The sequence below is a fragment of the Phoxinus phoxinus genome (assembly GCF_949152265.1).
Source record: "Phoxinus phoxinus genome assembly, chromosome: 5".
Taxonomy (NCBI): Eukaryota; Metazoa; Chordata; class Actinopteri; order Cypriniformes; family Leuciscidae; genus Phoxinus; species Phoxinus phoxinus.
In genome coordinates this window covers 38821380-38838670 of record NC_136880.1, presented here as the reverse complement: position 1 = coordinate 38838670, position 17291 = coordinate 38821380, and the positions used below count along the sequence as shown (strand labels likewise).

The following is a 17291-nucleotide window of genomic DNA, read 5'->3' as shown; positions in this document are numbered from 1 at the left end:
ATGACGCAAGCCATGAGCATCAATGATTGGCGCGATTTCTCTCGACGAAAAAAAAAAACGTAATACTTTTAAGCTATTAAAACAAAAACTATCCGCTTTTTAAATGCTATTTTAAACGCAAGCAACAACATTCATGAGGCAGCTCAACAAATATGATTTGAAATATTGCCAAGCAGTTTGACATACACTAAAGCTGGTTTGGCATGATTGAAATAGCTGCCTAGTGGCGTTACAAATATGGCCACCAAGTGATTTGACTTTGAAGGGACTTTGGCAGTATAAGCTGCAATGTGGACAGGCTTTATGGTAAAAAGTCTGGTTCAGTGTCCATTTGGCATATGGTGGTTGAACGATGGCATTTAGAATGAAAGTCAATTCATCAAGGACACAAAAGTGGGTCAAAAAAGCAGTTTAGTCAAGAGTTAGCAGGTGCAAAAGAGGAACCAGCACTCTTGGGCTTGGTCTGCATTTAAATGATGAACTACCACATTAGCCGCATTAGCAAGTCCTTGCATAAAAACAATATCAGATCTCTGATTCATCATCTATAGGTCTCAATGAAATCTGACCTGAGGAACCAACCGTGGTTGTGAGTCTGTCTGTTTCTCTAGAGATGGAAAACCTCTGGATGTTTGCATAGGTGTTGTTGCTGTTCATGTTCACTGTTGATGATGCTACTTTATGTTGTTGAGCCTGGTTTGCGGAGAACCTCTCGTCTCCGCACCTGTTCGTCGTGTCCTTTACTCTACTGTGGCAACACGGCAAAGGTAAATGCCCTTTGTACATGTTCCAAAAGACTAGCATAGCTAGAATTAAAGACAATATCACCACCATAGCCACCAGGGTGTTCTCTTTTTCCTGAACGTCTCTAAGGGATGCTGTAGTCCCAGATCCTGACCACATTTTTAGATCATATGCCACGTGCGTGGCCTCATATTTCCCCTCGACAGAACTGCAGGTGTAGTGGCCGCTGGCTTCTGCAGAGGCGTTGAAGATCATTAGGCTGTCCGAGAGGATCTGGAAGGTGTTTGACGCTCTGATCGGATGTCCGTTCAGCTGCCAGTGGACCTTTGCCAGGTTGGAATAAGGCTGGCACCACAGCTTCACGGCATTGCCATGGAAAAACGAGATGTTGACGGGCTTACTGCCACCTGTAATACAAGGTCTAGATGTAGATTCTACCAAAACATACAATATAAAGATTTTGGGATATACTGTATTACAATTACCTATTGGTGGACATCGACTCGCGTCACCATCACTCAAACTCTGAATCACGGTGCTGTGGAAGAAAAAATATTACAGCAATCAGTAATATGCAAATATTAATATTTGTAATGGTGTAGTAGAGTAGACAATTGTGTGCGAAATTAACACTTAAAAATATATACATACATTTTGCATAAAGAACCAATTTTGGCATACATTTTTCTGACAATTAAACATTTTCCTGTAAGATTTCCATCACCATAATGCATATATCATATTATATTTGTCTTTTGACCTGTTTGTGTGTGTGCTGTCTATGGTAGAGCAGTGGCCGGTGTTGAGGGCCCAGCCACAGTACGGATCCCTGGCCAGAACGCAGTCCAGACACGTGTGGTACCGCCCACATTCACTGATGGACAGCTGCACCACGCCCACCTCCGAACCCACGTACAGCTGTTGGGGTGACATCACACATAACTTAACATCTCTATAGACAATAATAGAGATTACAGTTATTTGGATTTGTCCCAGCTGAACATACATAACCCCAAATAATCATTGGCCAACACATGGCCAACACAGCACCATTTAAAAGTTTAAGGTCAGTAATATATATTTTTAAAGAAAGTAACTTTTATTCAACAAGGATGCATTAAATTGATATTGTTATTTTGTTTTATTTTGTTAATTGTTATTTTGAATGTTCTGTTCATCAAATAATGTATCACAGTTTTCAGAAAAATATGAAGCACCACTGGTTTCAACATTGATAATAATAAAAAAATGTTATTTGAGTTATCATGTGACACTGAAGACTGGAGTAATGATGCTGAAAATTCAGCTTTGCATCACATAAATAATTTACATTTTACAATATATTCAAATAGAAAACAGTTATTTTTGTTTGTAGTAATATTTAATAATATTTATGTTATATAATATTATTATATATAAAATATTATATATTTTACTGTATTTCTAATAAAAAGAATACAGCCTTGGTGAACATTAGTGACCTCTTTCCAAAAAAATATTTTATAGACCTTAAACTTTTTAACATTAGTGTATACAGAAACTAATTGTTAACTGTATTTAAGATTTGACTTAAATGCCATTCAACCCATGACTTTGGCTTTGTTGTTTTACCAAATAAGTTACAGGATTAAAATGAGCTCTGCTGACAGAAACAGAGAGAGTATAATATTGCACGACAAACACAGCTCATGATGTTGCTAAGCGAGTAATAAACACAGCTCATGATGTTGCTAAGTGAGAAATAAACACAGCTCATGATGTTGCTAAGTGAGAAATAAACACATCGATCTGCTTTTTACCGTGGTGTTGGAAAGTCGCAGTATCTTGACGGGCTCCGAGGGCTCAAATACCTGAATCTCTTCCATAATAACCGTTTCTCCCTCATAATTCACAGCTTTCAGCACTGAACCGTTCTCTGATACATAACAGAACAGAACACAACGCGGAAGACAAGACAATAATCTCAGTTAAACACACTTACACAGCTGAAGATGCCATTAAACGGCTTGAAATTATTCAATTATATTAAATTAAATTGTATCATATTATCTGTATTAGTAATGGTGTAGATAGAAAAATCATTGGGTGAACATCACAAAAAAAGAAATGATTAATTAAGAATAATTGTGCATAAAGAAAACATTTGTGCATAAATTTTTCTGAATATTAAACACATTTTGTATAATATTTTCATATATTTAAATTTCTTTTGAGGGTTTACTAATTTAAAAAAAAACTATAGATTAACATAAAGGCATCTTTACTTGTGCCAATGAGCATGATGTGATGCTTGCTCCCTTTCAAGGCAGTCGCTGTGGCCACCACAATTCTGGTGAAAGCAGTGCCTCTCTTCACCAGCAGGGCTCGCTTTCCAATGGGCGAGACGGCCTGGTCCAACAGAGGCTTTTCTTTAATGAACTGCAACGTTTTGTCCGGCAGATCCAGGCTTTTGGCGAAGCCCTTTTCTCTGGCATGATTATCAATGCACTTTAGTGAGAAACAAAGAGAAAGTTACTGAACTTTGGTATCCAGTATTATTGAACGAGTGCCGAACATAATTATTGAACAGAAGACTCACTGCTCCAGGTCGAGGGTCAGGTAGTTCGGACGAGTACAACGCCCACTTCACGAACGACGTCTCGACGGGAAAAGGCGCCTTAAACTTGCTCTTTGAGAACACCGCCTTGATGTCTTCAATTTTGTATGCACATACTGCAGAGTCTCTGTCGATCAGACACGACACATCAGTTTCAATGGTTTGAAGCATCAAAAGTTTGGTTTGAGGGTGCAAGTAATTGACAACAAAATCAAAGAGCTCTTACAATTGTAGAGTAAAAACACCATAAAAGACACAGGTGGTCCAGTCATCTTGGCACAAGTGGAACATGTCCTGGACCAGAAGAGGCAGGTTGATGTTTAGAACAGGACAGTCAAGCCTCGCTTTTAGAAATGATGTCCACTTCTTTTGCAACGTTCTCTGCCCACCCAAGTCTCCCTGCGTGGAAAAAATGATATAATTTTGCATAGATGTCATATATGGTATAGACAGGAAATGCTGCAATGTTTCTTAATATGGGTTAATCATAAAAATGACTCCAAGGGAGTTTACCTTGCAGACACGAGCCACCCGAGAGACGTCCACCTTGGTGTATGAATCATATTCCACTGCGGTCTCACTGAAGAACATATAGATCTTGTCGTCGTCCCCCTCTGGGTTCGGTTCTCCCTCCGGGATGTGGGCCATGTGGACAAAATTTGGTTCTTAAATGGCAAATAAATAACATATTTCAGTTACTATGACCTTCTTGTCAGCTTTAATGTGTTTTTACCACAGAATTGTTTTTTTTTTTTTTGCGTTTTCACACCACTTTCTTTAAATGACTGTGATCAGCAGACACATTTAAACTACCCTGTCTGGCATCAAAAATCACTCTACAGTAAAAGACACCTTAGTTTATGCTTATTTTTAACGACAACTAAACCACTAACCAGGTCTACATACTTTTATACATTGGGTTGCTGTCACATGATTGGCTGGTTAGATTTTTGCACAAGCAGCTGAACCCAGAATTTGAACGCAATGCATAAAGTTTCATGTTAAGCATTTACACTGCACTCATATACTCGGCTTATGTTCTTGCTTGCTTTTATATAGTATGCATAATCAATTTGATCTAATAATATCACAGTCTTACTACATTAGCCACTTTAAGGCCTGGTTTCACAGACAGGGTTTAGATTAAGCCTGGTTTAGGCCTTAGTTCAATCAGGACATTTCATACGTAAGTAGCTTTTATAAACATGCCTTAGTGTTAAGTGTTTTTCACATGACGTGTTTTTGAAGGTTCCGCTGTTTATACTGATTGAAATACTGCAACAGGTTCTGTAAATTGATTGTAAGTGCCCGAAATTTGCAGTTTGTTCACATATCTTTGATTTTCTTCTCTTAAGAGGTGATCTAAATATTCATGTCTTGAAACAGATGGAAAAATTTACAGACCTATGCTGCAGTTCTATGGATGTTTTGCACTCCAGTTCTCCGTGATTGAAAACTATGAATTGGCTCAAAAATATTTCAGGGAATGAATGCCCATGAAGCAAAGGATGTGTACTTTCTGCAATTAAAATGAATGGGCATGCTAACAAATAACAATATCCAAGCTTATTAACACTCTTTGGCTAATAAAAATAGCCCCAAAAAATCATTATAGTCTTTTGGCTGAAAAACCCACATGAACAAATATGAATGCAAGTGGTGTTTGCCAGGGTGTTGCAAGGTATTGCAATGAGTTTCCTAATGTGTTCTAACTGTCTTTAGCACACTGCGGTTAAAGGTTTGTTTAGACATCCCCATTATCTCACCATTGAGCCAGGTGCTTGCAAACTCTGTCCGTATGATTTCGTCTGTGCTGCGCATCATAACTGGCTCTGAGCCCCGGAAGTTCATTGAAGTGGCGGTGTATAGCGCTCCATCTGCAAGAGACAAAAAAACAAGAAAAAGATGATGTGAAAACTATTAACACTTGTTGATAGTTGCATATGAGTCCAAATGATCGTGTCAGTAGAACTGTCAATTGTGCTTAATATGTTTTTAACTGGCAAAATTATGAATAAACAGTCAGTACGTACCAACCATCTCAGACGTGTATCGTTGAAAAGGATCAAATGGACATTTCCCCTTCCCATCTTCTTGCTTGTTCTCTAAGTTTAGCTGACCATTTGCATAGGACTAAGCATAACACACACAAAACAACACACACACATAAAACTGTATACTGCACATTCTTTGTTTGTAGTCTCTAACACTGAATACAATAGATGAGACTCACCATAGTGTCACAGGATGGGTTGAATGCTTTGGTTCCACAAACATACATACTGCCATCTTTATTTTTATGAAGAATTCGGATATAGTTTTTGCAGTCATTCTAAAGAAAAAACAAACAATGTGACCATGGGAAACAAATAAACGATGTGATCTTTGTGTAAGTAAAGACCAACTCTCAATTCTGACCACAATGTCTCACCAAACAGAACCAAACGCTTCCCTTTCCTGTGTGTTCTCAGAATATATACGTTCACGTGGGTGTTTTTGGCTTTTACTTAGTACTTGATTTATATCTGTCGATCGATATCTGCTGGAATTATCAATACATGCAGGTTGTACTTTCTTGCATGTTGCTTTGGTTAGACAGTCTTAAAACATCTTGTTACCTTGATATTTGCATAAAATATAAAATGCAGCATCTATGCAATGACACATTTCGTATTTATAAAAAAAATAAAGATCATTCCATAAATTATATTTTGAAAATATAATTTAAGTAAATTTTAAACATTTTATCAGACAAAGAATGTCTTAAAACTTTAATAAACTGAATACTCTGCATTCACAATAAATGAATTCACTTCAGGTGATCAAAGTGTACATATCTGCATATCTCCTTCTAGAGTTCTTAGGTCCTCTAATCAACGGGTTTTAAAGGTCCCTCGTTGTAATTTAAAATCAAAAGGAGATTGTGCTTTTTCTGTGGTAGGTCCCAAACTCTGGAATAGTCTCCCATTCCACGTGAGGTCAGCTCCATCGATTGCAACTTTTAAGTCTTATTTTAAAAACTTATTTATTTTCTTTAGCTTTTCAAAATATGTTATGTTTGTTTTGTTCTATGATTTTAATGTTTTTATTTTTTGTAAAGCACTTTGGGGCAACGTCTGTTGTTTAAAAATGTGCTATATAAATAAAGTTGCTTGCTTGCTGCAAGACAGATAATAAGACACAATAAAAAAGCTGGTGCAAGGTATTATTTGTCCAAATTTTTTTACACACATATATATCAATATATATATATATATATATATATATATATATATATATATATACATATATATCAATATGTGAGTCCAAAATGCACCTGTTTTATTGAATTTCAAATGTGAAAACTCACCGTAGCATCTTTTCCTTTATTGGAACATTCCATTTGCTGCTGTTTTGTGACTGGCCAATGCACCTGAGGAGAAACAACACAACTTATCATCATCCCTGTATACTACAAACAAAAAATCACTGCAGAATGATATTTAATGACTTGGTGAACAACTTTATCACAGCATAAGAAGCTTTTGTAACTATGCATTTAAGACCTCACCATGGCCTTCTTGACTGTAATGTCATCTAGATCGAGGGCAAAAATGGCTTCCCTGGCACCCAGGATGAGCATGTTGAGGTCTTCCCGCAGAAGCATAGTGGTGTAGTTCCAAAAACCCTCCTCGCGAAACAAACGTCCTCCATTACCTAGCAACAAATGAAGGCCACAGTCAAGGGTAGGAGTTGCAAACGTTTGCCAAAAATGGAAAAGTCACACAGAACAACTAGAGACAGAGATTTAACTCACACTGAAGAGTCAGAAATGATTAAATGCCAAATGAGAAGGATGAGATACTATGGAAATTGCCAAATTAAGATGTGACCATTGGACAAGAAATGTTCATTGGTGCAGCAGGGTCACAAAAAAACAGGTTGTGAAGAAAATATATTAACTGTAAAAGACTAAGAATAACCATCAGGAAGTTAGTCTCAAGTGCCACCATTTTCTACAACTGCAACATACTTTGAGTCTGTAGAAGCACAAGGTATCAGGTTCTCAGGGACTTTGCTAAGGTAAAGAATCCTGAAACATGACCCACACTTAATTAAAATCACTAGCTGAAGAGTTGTGAAATACATGAAGACTGGATGGCTTTAGAGACAGATAGATGGAGAGTGACTCTTGATGGACCAGAACCACTTCCTCTTGCACCACTGTTAGGAGAATGTATCTAGGTCCGTCTTGCTCATTGTTAGTAGCAGCTCACACCATGACTTCTTGGCCATTGCCACTGTTGTCTGACCTGAACTGGTGCTGGTACCTCATGAGTTAACCTATCTGTCCATAAAACTATTTCACAACACTTTTGATTTTTATCAAGTGGGGGTCATGTTTCAGGATTCCTTGCCTTAGCAAAGTCATGAAAACCTGACACCTTGTACTTCTGGAGACTCCAGGTAGATTGCAGTTCTGAAAAATGGTGGCCTGGAGACTGAGAATTAAGGTGAAGAATTAAGTGTGAAACCACCAGAAACTCTTTTGCAGTTAACATGCGTCTTTTCTTCTAAACCTGTTTTTGGCGACCCTGCTGCAACAATGAGCAATGCTTGACCGAAGGTCACACCTTCATTTAACAGTTTCTATAGTACTGCATCCCTCTCATTGGCATTTAATAACTTCAGACTCTTCATTGCAAGTTAAATCTCTTTTTTTGGCCCATTTTACCTGTAAAAGAAAATTATTTTAAAATCTGCTTAATTATTATGCACATCTGAACTTACAGCCCTCGTTAAAAATTATATATCACTTGTAAATGATTATATACAAAATCATAAGTAATTATTAAGATTGATGTGGTTTAAAATTGGTCAAATGTGCTTGCGCAATTTTTTTTACAAATATGATCAGAATATTGACTGTATTATTGTAACTACATTTTACTGCACTGACACTATCCAAAGAGAACACAACTTTAACTGAATTAAGCTGGATAATGCCACTAACCCTGCAACATCAACACTGTAATTTAATTGAATTGATTTGAGCTGAATAATTACACTATTATCTTCAGTAGAGCTTTACAGCTGTAATTGAATTAATTTATTAATTTATACATTTTACAACATTAACTGTAATTTTTTTGTTTATTAATGTGAAGCGGCTTTGAAAAGTATGTTGTATAAAGCGCTATATAAATAAATCTGACGACTAATAATTACAAGTTTTTAATAAATAAATAAATCAAAATAATGTTTAGAGATACGCTAACTTTCAATTTATAAACCCATCGTTTACCATGAAAATATATACTGGAAAAAAATGTGGACACTAATATGGTGGTAATAGCATAATATTCTTTAAAGCTCCCTACCTTTAAGAGTCTCTATATATATTAATATGAACACCAAGCACCATGGCATACAATGGCTTTAACATAATTTGCTTGCAGATGTTACCTTTTGATTTGATATTTTGTGTCTAATGCACATAATTCAAAGATTTTAGATGCACAAATATTTTCTGAGACTACCTTACATCAAAGTACATGGTATTTTGATGTCTAGACATTATTGTCATAAATTACACTTACTATTAATTGGCACTGTTTTCCGAGGTATGATATTCGATGTCGGTCCCTGTCCACCGATCAGCGTTGCTGGACTCCAGACGTAGAAAACGCACAGAACAGCCGGCAGAAACATCATTCAGCGTTCCAGTAAAAAAAAAAAAGTCTGTGATTTTGGTCTAAACCTGTGCAAATGCTAGATTCCTCTGTCGTCTGTCTGTCAGAGTTTTCTCATCCTTGTCTTCTCCCCTGCTTCAGTCCAGAGCTCTTCCATACTGAGATATATGACTTTAGCTGCAAAGAAGGATCTTCAGAGAAGCAGCAAAGAACGCTGTGAGGCCATCTGAGAGAGAGAGAGAGAGAGAGAGAGAGAGAGAGAGAGAGAGAGAGAGAGAGAGAGAGAGAGAGAGAGAGAGAGAGAGAGAGAGAGAGAGAGAGAGAGAGAGTTAACAGGCAGGGGTGCTGGCAGCAGTATTTCTGTCACTGCTATAGTAATGGTAATGAGGAGGATAAAAGCTTTTGCTCTAAGACTATGACAGAGACACACGGTTCTGCTTTTCGTGCTACAGAACGACACAAAGCCAGAACAGCTCACCAAAAAAACCCCACCACATCCTGATATATGTCTTAGAAACCCCAAAACCTAATCTAGCTGCATAAGTGACACGCTCACGAATGCATCTGAAAAGTTCAAAAGTCTTGGTCAAGGCAAACCAGTCATTAAAAAATCTCAAGACATGTTAATTGTCATAAAGCTGGTGTTACTTAACAGACATATGAAGAAACAGGAAGAATAAAAAAACAGAAACCATTTTGTAACCTTTGTTAGGTAGTTAAAAAAAAAAACTGTATATTTCAAAGTATATTGGGGTTTTACAAGAAAATAGTACTTCAAACTGCATCTTTCTACTTTAGAATTTCACATTACGTGTGTGATAGAAATATTTTATGTAATGTGTATTTTCAACATTAAATGTACAGAGAAATGCAGACTAAGGATGCTTAGGTCAAAGGCCATATACTTAAACCAAAAAGTGCTTAACACAGTAGAACTAACAGTCATATGATTAGCTTAGATCATTACAAACCAATCACCAGAACAAATATAAACACCAGGCCGTGAATAAAACTTCATTTCTACAAAGAGCAACTTGGGAGTCTTGTCAGGTATATGCTGCGCAGCTGAGAAATAGATAATATGCTCAAAAGACAACAACAGAACATCTATGTGTGATTGAGGTAGTGATAGTAGCACTAAAGATTCTACGCTCAAAAGACAACAGAACATCTATGTGTGATTGAGGTAGTGATAGTAGCTTCTTGACGGTACGCCGTCACCTACTTCAGGGAAGTATTGTATTGTATTGCAAGTATTCAGGGAATTACCCCGAGATACTGTAGTTATTATTTTAACAACTGCAAGTTGTTTAAATGGTCCGTGGTGAAGAAGTCAGATTAAGTAGGTTGTATTCGTATTAAGAATTTCCACGACACGTGTTACTTGACGTTTCTTTGTAAATATTTGTAAAATGTATTCATTTTCTAGGAAAATGTAAATGCGTGACAAGTTTTGCGTTTCAACCAGCACTGTCTGTCACCCAAACCATATCCTGTCCTAATGAAACCAACACCACAAAGGCCCGGTTTCGTCATTTACAAGAGGACGGCTATTTATGGACATTTCACCCCTCTCCGTTTTCAAAAATAACATTGTGCACACCTGACAGTTTTCAGAAAAGTGTTTGTTACACGAACCCGTGTATATGCCGTCTAAGAGCATGCTAAACCTGTAGGTGGCAGTGTAACGAGAAGCTCAAGCCCACGTTAGCAAATCAGAATCCCGAAAATAGTCACATACTGTGACGTCGGCTCGGCTGCCTAAAACTCAGTTTTTCTCAGTTTACATGCAAAGGTGCAAACAAGTTTTCCAGAAATCTCCACTCGAGTTTTTAGAAAGAAGGAGGAGAGGAGAATTCACAGGAGAATTCTCCGTTTTGCGTGTAAACGAAGGGCGAATGTCACCGTTTTTCAAAATAACCATGTATGTGTAAACGGGGCCTAAGACAGGATTAGTTCTTAGATCAATTAGGGCATTTAAGTAGCTTTTATAAACGTGCCTTTGAAAAAAAACACAAAAAAAAAACATCACTGGTGTACATCTTGAGTCAAAACATTGGTACTGGTATATTTGAAGATATCTCAGTGCAAGTTGCTTTCTCGTTACGACAGCTTAAACATCTATTTTAGTCTGGGACAAGGCTAGTAGGCTTAAGCCTTGTCTGTGAAACCATGGGGAAATGCCTGCACATATGAATGCACCCTCAAAACACAGCATCCAACATCTGGAAACACAAGTGCTCATTGGTGCATTTTACTATCTGGTTATGTTTACAACATCGCTGACTGCGAGCATTGTTATGGCATTTCATAGGTGATGAGCTGTAGCATGCAGATCTGATCAGATAGCACTCATATTTCACCACAACATGTACATGTAAACACATGCTTACTTCTAAATCATTGTGGGGACTTCCTTCCTACCCTACTAGGTTCTAATAAAGGCTTATCATAGTTACCACCGCCTAACAGACCACAAGCCCGAAATTACACCTTTTGGGGAATTTTAGATAAAGCATGAGTCAAACATTATTTAATCCCTTAAATTAATCCTTTTTTTGTGTCTAAAAACACCCACATAAGGAAGTGCTACTTAACATTTTCAGAAAGTGTGCAGGTTAGCAGAACCTGACCCCAAACAGGCTTCAGACTCAGTGTCGCTTCTTACATCAAAAATCATCATGAAGAGGAACAGAGAGGCATTATGGGTATGTATAGTATTTTTAAAAAAAGAAACAACTTCTATTCATTAAGGATGTTTAACAGCTGTTTAAAACATGTTTCTTGAGCAGCAAATCAGTCTGAACCAAAATTTACTTCAGGACATAAAAGTCTAAATGGGACGTTAAATGGGTTGTCGGGGACATTAAAGGGTTAGTTCACCCAAGAATGAAAATTCTGTCATTAATTACTCACCCTCATGTCGGTCCAAACCCGTAAAATTTTCGTTCATCTTCGGAACACAAATAAGGATCTTTTTGATGAAATTTGAGAGCTTTCTGTCCCTCCTTTGACAGCTACGCAACTACCAAATTTGAAACTTCAAAAAGTTCATAAAGAGATCGAAACAGTAATCCATATGAATTGAGCAGATTAGTCCTAATTTCTTGAAGAGACTAGATCAGATTTAAAGTAGGCTTTTATTTGCATTTAAACATTGATCAGTAAACATAAGCGGAAGCTCAACTGAACCTGCTTCATGCACGAGAATGAATCTCATTGGTTCCTGCTGAAGCTCAAACGCACTGCGTAACACGAGAATGAACCTCATTGGTTCCTCCAGAAGCTCAAACGTGATGCGTAACACGAGAATGAAACTCATTGGTTCCTGCAGAAGCGCAAACGTGATGCGTAACACGAGAATGAACCTCATTGGTTCCTCCAGAAGCTCAAACGTGCTGCGTAACACGAGAATGAACCTCATTGGTTCTTGCTGAAGCTCAAACGTGATGCGTAACACGAGAATGAACCTCATTGGTTCTCATTGGTCAAGCGAACATGCTTGAGCTTCTGTTTACCACAACTGATGTGTGAGTTGATGAATGTTTATATGTGAATAAAAGCCTAAATTCAACCTGTTCATCATTTAAAGTGACCGTGTCACGTCAGAAAATTTTAACTAAAGCACTCAATTCATATGAATTAGTTTTACGGTCTCTGTATGAACTTTTTGAAGTCAAAAGGTGGTAGTTGCGTGGCTGTGAAATGGAGGGACAGAAAGCTCTCAGATTTCATCAAAAAGATCTTCATTCTGATCCGAAGATTCTTTGAAGAGTCTTACGAGTTTGGAACGACATCAGGGCGAGTAATTAACACGGTTATAATTACGCTCTTGCAAATTATCAAACTCAAACTTTCCAACTTGTATATTTTAGTGTAATAAACTTTCTAACTTGTAGATTTTAGTGTTATAAATAAAGTTTTAATAATCCGAAAGACAATGGAAAAATCAGCTAACTAGTTAGTTATTGTCGTCGTATTATTCACTTTAATATCCGAATGTTAGACAGAAAAAAAATAAAAACTTTTAGGAATCAATCAGCATATGCATGGACAGTGGTCATGCATGCTCATCTTTGGTAGCTCTTTTGAAGGGAATCTTAAATAAAATGGCTCTATATTTAACGAAGCACATTCAAAAGACCTGAACCGGAAGCGATGCAACCTGTTGCAGAAAAACCCCATTTACTTTTCGTCAAGGTGATGCTAACTTCTGGGTTGGCCTACATAATTACATCAACCCTGCAGGTTTCAAACAGGTTTCCCCAAGTATTTCCCCGTCTCTGCCATTGTTCAAACAAACAAAGGTCACCCCGCCCCAAAACCCACACTAATGGTTGAGAGAGACAATGCTACAATGCTTTGTTAGCATGACAGACCCACAGTGTTTACACGTTTTGGGGAATTGGGCAATAAATGCAGTTGATTTGATTCTGCATATTAAATTACTTTACAATTACATAAAGATTCTTTATTAACAGAATGTAGACAAACCGGGCAAATTGCACAAGTATTTCCATTTAAATATAACATTTTTGGACAATACCATGTTGGTAATACCATCACATTTTTTAAAGTACTGTACAGAGCTATTCACTATTCACATTATTGTTGTTAACTACAACTAAAACTGTTAACATGTGTTTTTTGTCACTTTAAATAAAGCTAGAGCCTGCCCTATATAGTTCCTCACACATGTTTCCCTTACATGTTTTGGTCTCAGTTCCTCTGAAAATAGGTTTTGTGTCAATTGCTGAGAAATGTGTGTCAGCATCAACTCACCATGCAACCAAATTCTGTTAGTCTCTCAGTTCTCCTGTGCTCGCATGAGTGGCTCCTCTTCACACACACAAACACTGCTCCAGTCCTCCCATAGAAAACAAATCACAGTGGTCTAAGTGTCAAAGACAGCAGAAAGTGTGTTGCGAGTCGTGGCTCTGCAGTGAATGGAGCTCATGGTGTCCGCTGCTCTGTGTGAAAGAGCATTAAACTGCTCAGATCCTGCAGTGTGGAGTCAAAGACATTCTTCTGCTGGAGAGAAAGGAGAGAGAAAAACATGCTTTTAGAAGCTCTTCAATCTCAACAAGTCACTGCAAGTGTCAGCGTGAGTGTGTATGTGTGTGTGCGTGTGTGTGTGTGTGTTAAAAAAAAAGAGGACTGTGTAGGAGAGGCTGTATTGTGCTTTCAAGATATGATTTTCAAGAAAACCAAGTTTGCTGTTGTAGTAAACAAAAGAGAAACCAATGTTTTGATTTTCTCAGATATACAACCGTTTCAAAACACATTGAAGAAAAAAAAAAATAAGACATAAGGTCTCACCTCAGCACCTTTGTTAGAATCATAGGAACTTGTGCTTTAATCCAAACTGTTTTTAATGTTTATAATGACAAATTGTTTCAATTTGAATGTTCACAAACTTGACACAACCCAGATTAACTTGTTCTACTGGCACGGTACGTTGGATCAGATTTTTTAAGATGACATATTTTAATCATTATCTCACTATAACATCTCACAGACAAAATTATTTTAATATGGAGGTCATTATACCTGCTAAACAATACTGTAACCTGGTGATGTCAAGTTTAAGGGCTGGTATTCATAAAGCAAAACGTGATTTGTTTATTAAGCATTTCAAACAACAAGGACCACTCTATTAGTTCTCTCACGTCGTTGTTTTTTTTTTTAGGGGGGGTTAACTGTATTTGTGAGGACATTTTGATATCTGGTACCCACAAGTAAAACCTGTAACACACATGTAATGTTTGCTCACTGGCTAAATCAGGATGTTACAACACACACACACACACACACACACACACACACACACACACACACACACACACACACAAGGGATAACGTTACACGATTATCCAGCAGTCATTTCAACGTTTACTCACGGGTGAATCAACATCAAAGCTGAATCATTGTTGAATGTTGTTTCCATTTTGCAAATCGAATCAACACTAATATTGCAACGTGGTTTCATCGTCTTTTATTTCAAATATTTGTAAATGGTCAAATATTTAGTTAACCTTTTAACAACTGATATTGCAATCCCCATTTGAACATTGAAGCGGCATGTTCCGTGTTAGATCTACTTTGTTTAGCATCCAACTACAACTAGTTGAATCCATGCAATAAAACGTCGTGTGTGTTATGATGATGAGGTAAAAGTTGGTTAACGACGCCTCCTGGTGGTCAGTCATAAACCCTAACTGTGCGATCAGGTTTCGTAAATAACAGTCCAAATAAATAAATAAATACATGGAAATGAGATATTAATCTGAGTTTAAGGTGTTTTATCATTTACTTCTATGTATAGTAGTTTAAGTGTCCTCTAGTCAATTAGAAACATTTGTCCCAGGAACAACTTTTGATCAAGTTATTTTGCAAATGTTTTTTAACATTACTCGTGCTTAACCAGACGCTCTTGAAATTCTAGTAGGCAATGCATCGAAAGGTTTATCCTCACCATTAAATGAATGCTGAAGTCCTCCTTTTTGTCAAAACTGTTAGTACCGTTTTCATTGGCAAGATGGCGGCAATGAGCTGTTCTTCTAATCGGCGTTAGTTTAGCATTAAATAATGCCGCGGACAAAGAACTAGTGATGGGCAGATCGAGGCTTCGTGAAGCAATGAAACAGTTGAACCAAATGGTTCATATTGTTTCGAGGCTTCGAATCAATCCGACACCCGTCTCCACGGTGACACCTAGTGGTCACTTGCAGGTGTTGATCTGAAACAACCTTGACGAGCCATTAAAATTGTTGTTGTTTTTTTATTATTGTACTTTTCTAATATGTGAATCTTGTAACCTATAGGCTCCTCACTGTGCATAATGTTATTTTGGTCCTGCAAAATGAATATTAATAAAATAAATCAAGCCACAATGTCTCACTTTTTTAGATATTTTTATTCAAAAATATTAATTTCTCTGCTGTGGAAGGACTTAGCCTACTTCTTTTTTTTTATAGATAATTTATCCAGCCTTTGAAAAAATCCTCTCACAAGGGACACTTGTTGCTGGAATGCAAAGATATTTTTTAGCCATGACATACAAATGAGGAAAGATTACTGCTCTCTCTTTCCAGTAAGTTAGTGGATCATGAGTTCTGGGCAAATACGCATTGTTGATGTATTTATTTATTTTTTCACTTCCACTGTGGCATCAGCTGTAGCATTGTGTATCATCTGGGTTTGATGGATACGAGTATCAAAAAGTTCCCATAAACTGTCCTGTGTTTCTACTGGTGTTGATGTTGATGATGTTGATGGGTCTGATGTTGACATTTCTATCTTTAATCGATCTATGTATCTATCTATTAATCTAGCTGTCTATATATTTATATCTATGTATCTATTAATGTGTCACTATATGTATACTCTGTGTCTCTAGGTCAATGTGTTGTGTAAATTTAAATGTAAGCCTAAATATAACTAAACAAATCGCACTATAAATGTCACTATATCACCAAAAATCCGCTATCTCAAAATCAAACTCCTCTCACAAAAACCCACGAGGTCAATATGCGTTGATTTCACTTTTATACAGATGTGCGATCGTGTGGTCTGTTTCCGACCGTGTCAATCAAACGCTGATTCGGCGGATCACACCTGATGAAACACTTGTGAAACACTTCGAGGCTTCGTTTGGCCATAGTCACGTGACATGGGTGTTTTGAATCACGCTTCGGATCAGTGTTTCGAAACATCTGCGCTTCGGGATCTCGCAAAGCTTCGGAACGACTGTTTCGCGTCAGCCATCCCTACAAAGAACACGCAGCCCAGAGCCCATAACTTAACGTTACGTTAGTCGAATGTAAAACTATAACAGTGGATGAATTCTATAAAACCTTCCCTTTAATTTCCCATACATAGATATCACAGTTATAAATAACAAGAAACGATTTTAACATCAAATTAAAACAGATATACAAAGTCACAGTAGCACCATGCATGTTCATAAACCGATAATGACAGTTGGTTAATCAGAAACACAAATGCAACCATTTCACAATATCCCTAAACGCTTACAAAACATAGGCTACTCACTTCTAGAAGGTCGAATCGTCCTTTACCATTTTTTTTTAGCAAAAACCTGCCTCATAAAACTAGAGTGTTTCTCCTGCAAATGTGTCCAAAAAAAAAAGCGTCATTCAAATTTCAAAACATTACACTTCTGAGGCACTCGAAACCAGGGTCAAAAATTAACTTTTGCCACACCTCTGAAAATGTAAGGCCATAGGCCATATTTCTTATTAGTCATGAAACTGCAT

General features: G+C 37.3%; 2 protein-coding genes across 7 annotated transcripts in view; both read right to left on the bottom strand.

Annotated features, from left to right (window-relative positions):
• The window catches only part of LOC306998107 (uncharacterized protein), a 514861-nt gene that overhangs the window by 20150 nt on the left and 477420 nt on the right, over positions 1 to 17291 (bottom strand). The gene's annotated exons all lie outside the window — the stretch shown is intronic.
• Positions 325 to 17240, bottom strand: sema4e (semaphorin 4e). Of its 6 annotated transcripts, none has more exons than XM_079611891.1 (16): positions 17068 to 17240; positions 13795 to 14043; positions 8920 to 9238; positions 6891 to 7036; positions 6690 to 6752; positions 5574 to 5672; positions 5374 to 5473; positions 5107 to 5217; positions 3854 to 4005; positions 3567 to 3739; positions 3323 to 3467; positions 3009 to 3231; positions 2544 to 2659; positions 1505 to 1662; positions 1230 to 1282; positions 325 to 1151 (listed from the first exon to the last, which is right to left on the bottom strand). In XM_079611891.1, exons 3-16 carry the CDS (start codon positions 9032 to 9034, stop codon positions 526 to 528), a joined length of 2280 nt encoding a protein of 759 aa, XP_079468017.1. In that variant the 5' UTR covers positions 9035 to 9238; positions 13795 to 14043; positions 17068 to 17240; the 3' UTR covers positions 325 to 525. The 6 variants fall into 6 exon arrangements, with proteins under 6 accessions (XP_079468017.1, XP_079468014.1, XP_079468016.1 ...); XM_079611888.1 differs by lacking the exon at positions 17068 to 17240 and adding an exon at positions 15488 to 15649; XM_079611890.1 differs by lacking the exon at positions 17068 to 17240 and adding an exon at positions 15488 to 15649 and having other exon boundaries at positions 13795 to 14040.

Coding starts and splice junctions, on each gene's coding strand:
- sema4e (XM_079611891.1), bottom strand. CDS start 9,034: ATGATGTTTCTGCCGGCTGTTCTGTGCGTTTTCTACGTCTGGAGTCCA. Junction 4,006..5,106: donor TGCAAGCACCTGGCTCAATG/GTGAGATAATGG, acceptor TTGCCATTTAAG/AACCAAATTTTGTCCACATG. Junction 1,663..2,543: donor TGCGACTTTCCAACACCACG/GTAAAAAGCAGA, acceptor TCACCCCAACAG/CTGTACGTGGGTTCGGAGGT.